Genomic DNA, 14,011 nt, shown 5'->3' with positions numbered 1-14,011 from the left:
GCGCACTGTGAATTAGCAGCTTGATTCTTTTCCTTGCAGTGGTGGGTGCCTTCTCAGAAATTGAAGCTTCCAATCAAAAAAATCCACAAACACCAAACCCCAAAACCAAAACAACCCCCTCAAAATAACAAAACACCAAAAAAACTCTCACCAAAACAGAGGCCTCTTCATTCCTAAAGCTCAGAAGCAATCTCCCCAGTGCAGCAGGCTTGTGTCGGGCTGGGAGGGCCGCTGGGTGCACGCTGCTGCTCCAGGTGGGCTGTGGGTGCCTGGGTTTGCTGGCCAGCACCCGGCATTGCCCCCACGGGTGGTGGTGGCATGGGTGGTGGGGACACTGTCCACATGGGTGGCATGGGGAAAGCGTGGCCGCTGGCTTTGGGCCCGGTGTGATCTGTGAGAGGCACTTGCAGTCGCTTTATGAAACCTCTGGAGCATGGTGGAAAATAGGCGAGCTTTTACCTCGGGTGGTGTGTTTTGTCTGATGGCTCAGCCCGTAACCCACTCCAGGCAGGAACCGGAGTTTTGAAGTGCCTGGTTCATGCACGTTGTGTAATAATTAGTGACTACTTAGTTTTGGTAGGCTGTCTGCTTGTACTTAAAATGACCAGAGCCGGGTTGCCCCGCTCTCCTGAGTGGGGAACGGGGCCGAGTGCGCTGGTGCCGTGGGGCGGCTGCGGGGCCGGCGGCCGGAGCACGGGCCCGCCCGGCCGGGGCGCTGGAGGGGCCCAAGGTGGGCAGCGCCGGCCTCGGCAGCTGGAGGTGGGTGCTGCAGGGGCCCTCCCCGAGGAGAAGCCCGGGATCTTCCCTGAGGGGGTAGCCAGGGTACTGAGGAGAAGCCGGGGCTCTTCCCCAGGGGGTGAGCTGGGACCCTCCCTGAGGAGAAGCCCAGGTGCAACCCTGAGGGGGCAGCTGGGATCCTAAGGAGAAGCTGGGCTTTTCCCTGAGGAGAAGCCGGGGCTCTTCCCTGAAGGGGGGAACAGGGGCCTTCCCTGAGGAGAAGCCCGGGCTCATCCCTGAGGGGGCAGCCAGGAACCTGAGGAGAAGCCGGGGCTCTTCCCCGAAGGGGTAACCGGGGCCCTCCCTGAGGAGAAGCCCGGGCTCATCCCTGAGGGGGCAGCTGGGGTCCTGAGGAGGAGCCGGGGCTCCTCCCCGAAGGGGGGTACCGGGGCTTTTCCCTGAGGGGAAAACCGGGGCCCTCCCTGAGGAGAAGCCGGGGCTCTTCCCCGCAGAGGAGGGGCCGGTGGCTGCCGGCGGGAGCCCCGCGGCGGGGGGCCGCTGGCTGCGGGGGCCGGGGTGGCCGAGCGGGGCGGGGGTGGAGCGGTAGACGGGCCGGGCGGGCTGGCCCCGTGTCTCCCGGGTGACAATGGTTTCTTTTGTCTTGCGGCGTAATTTGTGGCTTTCAGTTACAGGGCCCCAGTGTGGGAGTGTTGCTCGGTGCGGGTCAGGCCGTTAGCGTGCGGAGTCGCCCAAAGGTAGCTATTGTTTCCTGCTGCGTCCTTCCAGCTCCCGCTTCCAGATGCCGTGAGGCGAGGCCTGGGAGAGGGGGGACCCCGGGGTGCCGGCATGCTGGCAGGGACGGGCGCAGCCTCCCTCGCTCGACCCCTGGGAGCACCCCTCCCGCCTGGGGAGAGGAGAGAGCGATGCACAGAGCGGGGCCTGCTCCTTTTCCCCGGTTTGGCACTTGCAGTTGGCTCATGGGTTTGTGGTATTCGGTTTCAGGCTTAGGGATTTCAACCAGCCGGCGCTGCTCCTGGGAGGAAGGAAGAGTGAGCTATACTTTTCTCATTGGCCCGAACAAAAAACAGAAGCCTCTGCTGGGGTTTGGGAGTGGTTTATGGGCTGAGCTCAGTGGCAGGGGAGCCCTCGCAATGCCAGAGGGAATAGAGCCGTATGGTGCGCTGTACCTATTGCGAGAGAAAAGGAGCTAAGCTCAGGGTAATGCTGCCTCTGCGTGTGCTCGCGCGTCTCCCCCGAGTTCATGTGCATGTACGTTGCGCCTCTGCGTTCCCCTGCCCGTGTGTGTGTGCCTGCGCGTGTGTGCGTTCGCATCCCGGCGTGTCTGTCGCTGTCTTTGTTTCTCTGTTTGCTTGCGGGTTTGTAGCTATGCGTGGCGAGTGCATTGTGGGTTTGCCTGGGAGTGTGGTATCTGCGCTGGCTTTTGGAGCGGTGTCTCTGTGTTGTTTCTATGTTCTCAGCTATTCTGTGTTCGCTTAGTGGTTTAGCTTCATTTGTATCATCTCTCTTTTTTGGAGATCTCTGTGTTTGTTCTTCCCTGTGAGTTTGCAGGTTACTCCATATTTCTTCGCATCGTTTCTCTACAAATTTCCCCATATTTCTGGGGGGAAAGTTCCCCTTCCCCCCACACTGCAAACCCTTTCTCCAAAATAATGATACATTAACTCAAACAATTTCAGGCTTGTGAAGAGCATAAAACAAACTCTTCAGTGGGGAAGGGAAGGTCCCCCACAACAGATTACAAGCAGCTGCATGTTTTAAAACCCTAACTGAGGCTGTGCAGGGAGATAAAGTGGAGTATGCAGGGATTGGATTGGTAGCAGTTGTGAAAAAAGATTAAAGTTGGGGCATCTTTTGCGTTGCCTGGTTTTTTAGTGTCTAACTCTATAGTTAGATTGTCTTCCCATGCCTGACTTGGGACTGTGTTCCTGTAAGCCACTTTACCTGCTCTGGCCCAGAGCGCTGAAGGCAGAAAGCTGGGACCAGAGCATGCAGTGGGATGTAGTTTATAGATTTCTTTCAACATGGATGCTGTGTTATGGCTCTTCCTGTGTGTCCCCCGTGTCCCCCCCCCCTTTTTTTTTTTTTTTTGTTTTGTTATGGAAAAAACTGAAAAGTTGACTCGTTCCCCAAATTAGCAGCTGTTAGTGATGAGAAGCTGCTTGCTGAGGTTGGAGCTGAGCGGTGTATAAGATTAGCTGTGGCATGGAGCTGTGCTGGGACCATGTGACTGCGGTGTACATTGGAAGAGGAAGCTGTAGAGGTCAATGCAAAGGCATTGTGCCAGACTCTGGCAACAAGGGAGATTACTATATGGCGGAAGATCGCTTTTTCAGGCTCCTGAGCCTTTCGGTAGCTGTTGGGGTTGGACAAAAGCAGGCCTGTAAGATTAACAGCAGAAATTAAATGGCATAGCTCATTTGTGGATGGAAAGAAAAACTGGTTTTTTTTCCAAGTGCTTTGTAGGTTTTTATTAATCACCATATGTGGCTCTTTCACTAAAACCACCTTTATTGGAATGGAAATTGTGGTGTTTAGAGGAGTTTCGAGAAAATGGGGAAAAACAAGTAAGAAAAAGAGTTGCATGTTCAGTTATATCTGCCTTGGTGTTTTCTCACAAAATTAAATTTTAAGCACTTTGATTTGACAGAGAATCCTGTTTCCTTTCCGAACACAAACAGATCAACAGCTTCGAGTTTAGATTATTGACTACTTGAGGAATAAATAAAACCGGCTAATGCTCAGGCCATTTATGTTCTTTCAGAATTTCTTAATATGAATGGGTAACTGTTGGTGGGCAGCACTGTCTTAGAAAATTTTTGTTAGTGTGATGTATTTTATATCTGACCTTTTGGAAACTGAAAATAATTGATTCCATAAGGATTTGAATTTTCTGACTTTAAAATAACATGAACCTCTACTATTCAACACTGCCCACAAACTGAGAATTTCCATGTTTTGTTGTGTGGTGTTTTTTGGGGTTTTTTTATGAGCAATTATTCAATCTGTGACTTTTTGCAGTTTGGCTGGAAGAAAGGCAACTTCCTTTCTGGGCTTCTTTTATTGTTTTTAAATTCTATCTGACTTGTAATCAACAACATCTTGGTAGAGAAAACATAAAAGGAGAAATAAAAAAAAAAAGTGTTTGGGAGGGAAGGACTTATATTTTGAAATGGAGCATATTGAGAGTCTAGACAGCTTCTTGGCTAGCTGTGATTTTTGAAGCATCTGAAATACCCCAGGGGCAGAAAAAGCTCTCTTCCTGCTTCTGAAGGATTAAAAAAAATAATAATTCCAGAGTGGGCAAGAGCAGAGACGTGTAATTGCACAAGGAGAGGTTTTAATTGTGAGATGAAGGCATAGGACCTTTTTTTGAAGCCCACAAATGGACTGTCTTCATGACAGCATTGCGTATCATTCTGTCAACTCCAGCTCGGGATGTGGTTGCTAGGCAGCGGGCTCTTATGTACCTATAGTCTCTCTGATTTGCCAGCCTTCTGCAGACACATGGTAAGGTCCTTTCCAGCCTATCATCTAGAGGGACTTTTGCACGCCGTCTGCATACTGCTGAGATTCTCTACCTGAATGTGATGAGAAAAAGATACAGTTAAACGAAACCTTTTTTATTTTTTTTTGCAAATCCCGTTCTGGTACTGTTTCCGTAACCCCCCTCCAAAAAAAAAAAAAAAAAAAAAAAAAAAAAAAAAAAAAAAGGCCATGAAACGGAGACCGGAACAAGGAAAAGAGGTTAGTGGGTTAAGTGGTGTGTGTTTCCTGCGTTTGCAAAGGTGCCTATAGTGAGAAGGGCGGCTGTAATTCGGCCATTAGTTACAGATGGTGGCTGGAGGCTTGAGATTCATGCAGTGAGATGAGAGCTCTTGTATCTCTTTCCAGCGATGCCGACTTTAAACTGCTTTGAATATCTAAATCAAGACGGCATAAAAAATAGTGGATTTGATACTTAATGATGCTGCCAGCTGGTTCCTTTATGTATTTTGTTGCAGAAATGCCTAGAAATGTGAACAAAAAGGAGTTAATTTGCCAAATGAGGTTTCTGTCCCCCAATCCTTGCAAAAATGGCATTAGTGGCAAGTAGGTAAAGAACATTCAGGAGAATTTATAAGCAAATTAGATTTTTCAAAACTTTGCGCTTTGAAACAATTTGTGTACAACTTCTGGTGAAGGTTATGAATCTCAAGTGGTGAAGGAGAGCATTAAACATCACCCCAGGGATTGGCAGTGGCATAAGAAATATTTTTGAACAGCATAACTTTTAATGTTTTTCCATTCCTTAACTCTGAAAGCTTTCATTCCGTTTGTATGAATAGCAAACTCAAACATTTTTCAGCAGAAACCTAGTTATAGTTACTTCATGAGACAAATCCCAGTACTATAAATGCAGAGACTTAATTGGTGGAAACAGTATCACACTCTGCAAATTAAATACTGTTTCAGCCTGATTCATTTTTGCCCTTCACTCTGCTTACAGGTACTGTTTGATGAGTGTGAAAGGATGCTTCACTGATTTTCATATTGATTTTGGTGGCACTTCAGTGTGGTATCACGTTTTCCGTGGGGGAAAGGTAGGTGAACCTTGTTTCATGTTTGTTTTTATGTCTTTGTGTCTCTTACGGAAGGAAGGGGTTACTTTCTTTTTATTTTTCTCTCTTACTGTGGGGTGGTGGTTTTTTTTGGAGGAGGGGGGCAGCTAGGCAGTGATTAGTCTGTTTTGGCTAGCTTTGTTGATGTACATTTGCTGAACTAGGAGGACACCATTCACCTTTGTGAAACAAATGAGTGATTTATTTGAAATATCAAATGTGTTATTTGCTGTTGGTGGTGCTTTTAGGCGTGATGTTGCTGCATGGTTTAGAAGTGTCTTGCAGTGAGTATGTGGCTGTGTGTACCCTTGTTGTGTCAGAGTGCCCTCACAAGTCTCCTTCTGTAGCTGGGGCTTCTGTTTCCTTTTAGAGATTCCTTGTTCCTTTAGTGTGCACATGCACGCTATGTCAGAACTAAAATATCACAGGATACAGAAGCATTAAAATACACAGCATTATGGCTACATTCTCATCTTTACTGTTGTAGGTTGCTTTTCCCACTTGTAGTATAGGCAGCCTATGGTGGGAACTGAAATAAATACAGCAGATTGAACATCTTTGTGGTACGAATACTGTTCATCTGTATAGTCCAATGAAGTTGTACTATACCAATGCACTGTTTTGAACTGAAAGTAAACTGCAGACATCTTCTGAGTAAGATGTTTCATGGAAGAGAGATGGCAACTGGCAGTTATCTTGCCTCTTCCAGTACATGGACTAATTGCTGCTGCTGTTTGCTTCTGTGTGCAACACCTGGAAAACACGTGTTTTATGCAGAAAGCAGGCTTGGTGTTACACGTTCATTTGTTTAACACATGATAACCTTGTTGGAATCTCTCAGCTATTTGTTTTTGTTTACTGTTGATGATAGTTAAATCTTTGTTTTATTTTTAGATCTTCTGGCTGATTCCGCCTACTCTGCAGAATCTAGAACTTTATGAAGAATGGGTTCTCTCAGGAAAGCAAAGTGATATCTTTCTGGGAGACAGGGTGGAACGATGCCAAAGAATTGAGCTGAAACAAGGCTATACATTCTTCATTCCTTCAGGTATTGCCTGTTAACTAACTGGTTTTGGAATCACTGGAATTGTGTTTGACTAACAGTTCTCTGCAAAACAATTTTTCACATATAAACCCTGTAGTGACCTCTTTATTTGCTGTGGTGAAAGAAAGGCTAGGCACTGAACGCGCCTAATTTTCCAGAAATTGACCCATCCCAGACTGATGAAAAATGTACTGTGAGGAAGCGTGTGCAGTGATTATTTGTGCTATACCAGGGAAAAAGAAAGAGGACTTGGTTCTCTGGGGCTGTCAGTCCACCACATCTCATCAGAGTCATACTTACTTTTGTGATTGTTAGCTTTCTTGGAAAAATATTTTACTGGTTTTGTGAACTGTGCTGGCAGGTTTTATCTGCAGTTCAGTAACCTGCTTCTTTGCCTCTGTAGCCAGAGGTGGGTCTCGGTTCCCTGATGGAGCTCAATGGAAATTCTAGTACATGGAAGAGCAGGTGCTGTGCTCCCTCAGGGTTGCTTCTTGGGGAAATAAGTTTATTTTACTGCCGTAACTCTTCAGAATTTCTGCTGATGGAGATTGTGCTAAACCTGGACATCTTCCAGTAGCCCAGCCACACTTAATTTTTACACTACTGCCTACCTCAATAGCTGTGTTGCATGATTCAGGCTCTTCTTGCAAATCAACCAAACAGTTGCTGCTTTGCAGGCTGGTGGCTTCAGCCCTTTCTGCTCATACCTAAATTGGGTTAAGGATGGTGCAATTTGTAACACTCCTCATTTAAGATGATATGAGACTTTGCTTTCTTTGACTGTTGTGGGACTATAAGTTTGTTTATAATGATATAACACATTGTCTAGTGGATCTTACCAAGGAAATAAATATAAGTAGCATTTCTACATGACAGAAAGACAGATTGGTGGTTTGTCAGCTCTAGAATTACTATGTGGAGATGATATTATTATTTTTTTTAGCCCTGGAGACAGAGAGAATGCAGGTGATGTGAAGACAGTGACAGTGTCCTTGCCAACTAGGGAGCATTGTTGGTATCAGGTGAAGGCAAAAAATTTGCACATTTTTAAGTATTTGGTAAGAATCAGCCTGGGAGGTGACAGGCAAAATGACTTTGAGAGTGGAGGAGTTAATCCATTAAAGGAATTAGGTCTTCCCTTGAAACAGGTCAGAATGTGCTGTTACTGTTTGAACTGGGTGTTTGAATGTGCCTGCGCTGTTTGCTTAGATCCTGTTACTGCATCTTTGTATTTATCTTCATTCCCCTGTGAACAGCCTCCTATGAATAAGACTTTCTGTATGTTAGTTTAGTCATGATCGGCAGTTGGAATACAGCAAGTTGTGGGAGCTTGTACAGGACACAGCTGCAACATGGTGGCTGAAGTGAAGTGATGCCAAATGTGGTTTTTGACTGTAGTTTCTGTTTTCTTAGGAAAGCCCAAAGTACAGAAACACCAGTACCTCAGACATTTGAGGCTCTATGCAATATTTGAAAGGCATATATGAATAATTTCTCTGTAAGCACCTCATGGATTCAAGGTGTTTTCCTCTGCTCTGTGTTGTTTAGAAAACTTATTTGCAAATCTCTTATTTATGTGAAAGGGTGCTATTTCTGTGTTTGTTTTGGAAGTATAGGAATGCCTAATTGAAAGCTGTTCTAGGTCAGCGAATTGAGCATAGCTGTGTAGAACAGGTCAGTTCCTGTGACCTATTTGCCCTGGTTTGTGCGCATATCACATTAGTTACTGTTTGAATGTGTTTTGTATGTATTTTACAAGTGTTCATAATGTTTAGGTTCTGGTAATGGGTGTGTCCCATACTTTCAACTGAGCCTGATAAACTCTTGACCAACCCCAATTCATCCATGAGGAAAATTAACTTAATTACAGGTCTGGTCACATAAGCGTAGAGTGATACAGCTAGTGTTTAGCTGGATTGTGAATGGAGAACATTTCAGCAAAGGGCCTTTTCCATAAAATATCCTTCTCTGCTCCTGTTTTCAAGTAATTTTGGGGGTTGGTCCTACAAATGTAATTATACCATAGCAGTGTAAGGGTGAACTAGGTAGAGAAGACTGTTAAAAGACACATGAGGGAGTGAGATCATAGGCTTGTGGGAGAATGAAGGTTTCTCTGACAATCCAGGATCAGCAGTCGATCCAGTAAATCCCTGAAACTACAGACCACTTGGACAAGAGTGGGAATTACTCTTACAGAAGGCATAATTATAGTGCTCACCAGGGCCTCAGGGTATTTTCCTCTCCATCACTGCCATCATCCTTTCAGGATTAAGTTTAAACCAGTTAATTTCTACCTGTGCCTCTAATCCTGCAACGTACTGAGAGGCATGATCACAGCTGTGGTATCAAAGAGAAATTGAGCAAAGTATTGTCTGCATAGTGAGTCATTCTGTATGGGCCAAGGTGCATCTTGCAGCATTTTAGGATTGCCTCCAAAGGATGGAGTGGGGGGAGGTTTGCTGGGATGCTGAGGGATAGTGGGGGGGGGGGGTCTTGTGTAGGAGCCAGGCTGTACTCCTGATGGCCCCATAAGACTTCTCCAAACAACCGATGCACTGTTACAAGTTCTCACCTCCCACTTTACTGGTTCCCACTGATGAGTCAAGGATGATCAAATCTGGTAAAGTCTGCAGTAAAATGAGAAAATCAACTAGGAACCTGGCCTTTTCCATTAATATAATTGTTTAAACTTAGGTCAGCATAATTGTTGATTGAGAAATATACCACATTGTGCCATGATGAGGTTTATGGCCAGGTGTAGATTCAAGATGTTTAAACAGCTGAAGGTTCAAGAGGGGAGGAAGCTATAGTTGCTACCTGTGTCAGCAGATTATTCCCTCTGACCCCCCTGTAGAAATCTGACTGTTGTTTTCCCAGCATGGGAGACAACTTGTCCTTATGCAGGAAGACATTAGTAAAGAGTGGCCCTGGGGTGTTTGCACTGTGTGTGTTACTATCAGCAATGTTTAATCTTTCATATGGTTAAGTGTTCAACACAGATGAAATCTGGTCAAGGTAACGCATCTTACTCTGGTATAGTGGACAGTGGATGCTGCATATCTGACCCGTATGCCAAATGGAAGGGAAATTCTTTATAGAGTGTGCTGCTAGCTTCTTTCCTGAATAGACCGTGATGATCTGGAAGAGGAAAAGCATAATCTCAGTGCTCGGTTACTGTCTCAGTAGGGAAACAACAAAATTTAATCAGTCACAATCAAATCTAGAGGTTCAGTATTATTTGCGCTGTAGCTTTCTTCTGTACTGTGTGTGTATCCAGTGATGACTTGCAGGGAGGATGTGTGAAGTGAACTGCTGGGAATCCATTCTGGTGGTGTTATGGAGAAGTAGTTTAGATATGTCTGATCACTGCACTAGGAACACACAGAACCCGTGTTTGGGCAGCATCCCTCAGATTCTACAGCTCAGGATTACTGTAGGCACATGTTTCTGGCTTGTATGCAGCCACTTGTTCTGTTATGTCCTGATTGCTCCCCTACAGCCTGTATGAAGTACAGCTCACTACGTTAATGCCAACGTGTTACCCAGTTTTTAAATATCTTTAGTGCTTCTCCTTTTAAGATTGTCCCACCTGCCCTTCTAGTCTCAAAACAGAGACCACCAGTGGGTGCTGGAGATAACAGTAACCAACAACTTGTCAGCAGAGGTGCTGGAGGGAGTGAAATGTTCACTTCTTTAGAAAACCGGTGAAAGCAAGACTATTGGAGTTGATTGTCAGTGTTGAAGATGCTCAAAGAGGTGGTTTTTGCAACTGGTGTATGAAAATGTAGTACATCCTTCTACATCACTGCATAACTTCACTGGAACCTTTTATCTCTCCTTGTTTGCCCTTCACCTGCCACTCCAGTCTTTATGCTCTGTAAACCATCTTTTACTTCTATCCTTGCACTTGTTTTTCTTCAAGTGGTGCATTATGCATTGAATTCCCTTCAGTCTTGATTCTCTGAACACCATGTTAGTTTCTCTTGTGTACTCCTAAATATCACTGTTGTTACCTAAACCAAAGCTTAAAACTAAACATAGACAAAATGAAAACTTCATCCTTTTCCAATCCACTTGCTTTTTTGAGTCTTTTAGTCCTGCTGAGTATGTAATTTTGATTGTAAGTGATGGAGCTCTGACGTGTCCTTCCCCTCCTTCCCTGTTGTCCTCTACAAACAAGATCTTGCAGTAGTTTGAAATATGTTAAGCTTGTTTATTTTTTTTCTCAATTTCCTGCCAGATATCTTTTTCAAAAAAAATTACCTTTTCTTTCATGCATGTGTATATGTGCTTGATGTAGACACTTGCACTTCAAATTCAAGAGTTTGCACATGCAAAATTGGGACATACAAAAGCAGGCCAACTAGTAATCTCTTGTGGAAAGTTTGTCTTGCAGTATTTGTCTCTGTTAGTGTTGTGAAGTAAAAGTGTAATCATGTGTCTTGAAAAGTCAAACTTGAGCCTGTTCTGGATTATTACTGCCACAACATGGCTAAACTTGGATTTTTTTCTATTTTTTTTGTGAAGACCAATTTTTCTGACCTCCCAGGAAGTTGCCACGCTCACAGTGGATACAATGTGATTCCAGGGTTTGCAGTGTGGTGTGTCTAAAAAAGTGTTCAAACATACGGGTTTTGGTTCCTTTGGCCTAAGAGGGCTAATACCACCAAGGGTTACTGTCATCATCCTGTTTCTTACAGTCTTTTTCCAATCCTTTGCTGCCAGTCAGAGGCAGTAGACACATGAGCAGGTATGTCTTTGGGCTGACTCTGCATGGGCGTTTTTACTGTAGGCTTTCCAAATATGTAGCTTTAATGTGAGGATACTGAAGAGACGGGGTGATGTGCTCTGTGTGAACTGGCAGTTTAGAGAGCTATGTTTGTGGGGGAGCACAAATCCTCAAGTAGCCAGGTCATTTTGAGTGGCTTTTGTCTATTTGTTAAATCTGACTGTAATGGTCTCAATAACAGACCACTACATGGTCTATAAAATAATGGGCCAAGAAGTCACTGTGCATTTATTATTTTTGAAAATTGAATAATGGACAGCCATTAGATATTGTAGAATACTTTTGCAGTGCTGATTTATTAGACATTCTCATGATCAAAATCCAGACAGGGTAGCTTACTGTCAGCTGGGCATGGTGTTTCTTTCTGGATCCTTCAAACTTCTCGCTACTGTTGCTGCGTGCTGTTTTATAACAGTTGTGTTTCAGCTTGGAGTTGGCCCTGTTCCACTGAGGAGTAAGCTGTTTGTTTTGCTTAATTTTTCTTATGTTCTTTATAATGCACTTTGGGCCTTTGACATGGAAACATGCCATTATAGTCTCTCTTAATTTCTTGAGAGCTGAAGAATGAGCCACAGTCTTAACAAAATATTCTTGCTGATCTGTGGTGATTATGGTAACATGAGAGTCCTCCAAAGTACTTTGTTTCCAGTCAAATGCAAAGAAATAATGACTTTTCTTAGGTGACTGTTTTTAGGAAGGCAAGTGGACAGAAAGAGATGTTCTATGCTAGACAGTAGGCAGCTATTTGCAAGGATTCAAAGTGCTTCAAATATTGTATTGGTGGTTATCAGTAGGATTCTGCCTATTATGAGTGTGCGGTCTTAGGTCACCTCTGCTATGCCAGTCAGTATTTGATGAATTATTATGTGATGGGGCCAGAAGGTAGCATATAGTCTTTATATGAAGGAGAATGACAGGCTATTAAAATCTGACTGGTAAATTTTTTGCACGGAGTTGTGCTAGGGCTGCATAGCTGCCTGGCTATTTTTGGTTGCTGTTAGCTTTTCACATTTTGGGAGTTTCCACTGACATTAATGGAAGCTCCATGCTGGAACCTTTAGGGACCAAGTGATGAAGATCAACGAAGAGGATCAGAGAGGAGAGCTTTTTGCCTTGAGTGTCTGCTTTCAGATAGAAGATGACAGCATAATGTCGGATTTTTAGTCCTATTCCTCTGCAGTGCTCTACCTAATTGTTATCAAATGATGTAAGATTGAGAGTTGCTGTATTACTTGTACTACCAGGGCAAAATTAGTAATTTTTTGTTTTGTTTTAAAATGTAAACATGATGTTTCCTTGGTATATTTGGTTGTGGGCACTACTATGATGTCATCATTCTTCTTTTGAGGTGAGAGAAATAACGTTTCATTTACTAGCAGTGCCTACTCTAAGGTTATCTCTTCAGTCACTTTTTATTTTTGAGACGTATATATTTCACCTTTTCTGCCCCAAGTTGCTGTAGCATTGCAGGAAAATATGTATGCCTTCTATATCACATAGCAAAATATCTGCTCAGTTACTAATGAAAACAGACGTACCATGGTTTTGGCTTGGAGCTTGTAGTCTGTTTGCATCTTAGCTTTATAAGTTAATACTCTTCTATTATTCTCAGATGGATGATTGCATCCTTGAAGATACAGTAGGAATTTGCAGGCCCCTGAAATCTTCTAACAAGTTTGCAATGTTTAATAATACTTGTTTTATAAAATTCAAAAGATAATGAGATTGTATCTTTCTTTTAACTGTTCAGAAAAGCTTTTGTTACTGTTAATTTTACCTTCTTGATTTACTAGAGATGATAACATCTAAATATTGAAGTGCATCTTAGGAGTGGTGGAATAATTTGTAACTGTAATTCAGCTGAGGGTATTTCTGAGCCTCCTGAACAGAATTCCTGCTCAGTGTTGGCTTGCCTTCAGAAACTAGGATTGTGTTGGGGGAAAATACTCATAAATCACCAAGAACTGAAATAAAACCCATAAGTGAACGGACAGTCGTCTTGTTGAGGCTTGAAATGAGGGTTGTGAACAGTGACTATACAGTGTCTGTACTCCCAAAGCCATCTGTCCCCATTTAGCTGAGCTTGTTGCTGGTGTGTGGTCTGAAGTACTGTGCTCACGGGGCAGGACCGTGCAGTGGCCGTTGTGTTGCACTGAGGGTGTGCTGTAGCCGTGAGCTGTAAGACCAGCCTGCGAAGGAAGGGCAGGCTGGTTCCACGTTCACTCAGTCATTACCACTGCCAGCACAGGCTGGTTTGAAACTGGTCACCCATGAGGAAGAGTTTTCTAGTTCGTGACTAATCCTTGAAGCCACACAGGGTATGTCTTTCTTTCATCTAGAGGATTTAATTGTAGCCTTAGAGAATATTTAGCAGGTGCTTTTGTTTGTGTCTTTCAGCCAAAAATGAACAATATTTTATTCCACTGACTTTTGACTTTTTCAGTCCTTAATCCATTTGTTCTGATGTTATTCCAGTGCTTCATTAAGGATAAAATTAAAGTTATAGCATTTTATTCTGTGTTGCCTTTTTTTTTTTAAAGAATATTACAGTTTTTGAGAGTATTACCAAGGGGAGAGATGTTATCTCCTGTCTTGGACTAACCCATGAACCATACAGGGTTGTGCAGTAGTACCAGGGTTTATGTAAATAGTAGAAAGCGGTCACTGAAGAGAGAATTGATGACACTTGTTTCAGAGGTGTCTGTATTGGTAGCTATGTGGCAAGTTTTTGCTGTGAGAGCTGAAAAATGCAGACATGCGTGAGCAGACATGACGGGCTGTCCAGCATAGTGACATGATCGTGCATGTCAACAGCCTGTCAATTCATCTGGAAAAAAGTAA

The 14,011-nt window shown here is 43.8% G+C and overlaps 1 protein-coding gene across 10 annotated transcripts in view; it reads left to right on the top strand.

Annotated features, from left to right (window-relative positions):
- KDM2B (lysine demethylase 2B) overlaps positions 1-14,011 on the top strand; it is a 125,910-nt gene that overhangs the window by 43,858 nt on the left and 68,041 nt on the right. For 8 of the 10 annotated variants that reach the window (XM_037375452.1, XM_037375457.1, XM_037375451.1 and 5 more), the window contains 2 exons: positions 5,225-5,318; positions 6,231-6,384. In XM_037375452.1, coding sequence (XP_037231349.1) covers positions 5,225-5,318; positions 6,231-6,384 — 248 coding nt within the window. Of the gene's footprint in view, positions 1-1,817; positions 1,936-4,458; positions 4,483-5,224; positions 5,319-6,230; positions 6,385-14,011 lie in introns of those variants that run through there. The other 2 variants (XM_037375458.1, XM_037375459.1) reach the window with 2 other exon arrangements.

This window comes from Falco rusticolus, chromosome 1 (assembly GCF_015220075.1).
Source record: "Falco rusticolus isolate bFalRus1 chromosome 1, bFalRus1.pri, whole genome shotgun sequence".
Classification (NCBI taxonomy): Eukaryota; Metazoa; Chordata; class Aves; order Falconiformes; family Falconidae; genus Falco; species Falco rusticolus.
This window is presented reverse-complemented; position numbering and strand designations above follow the sequence as displayed.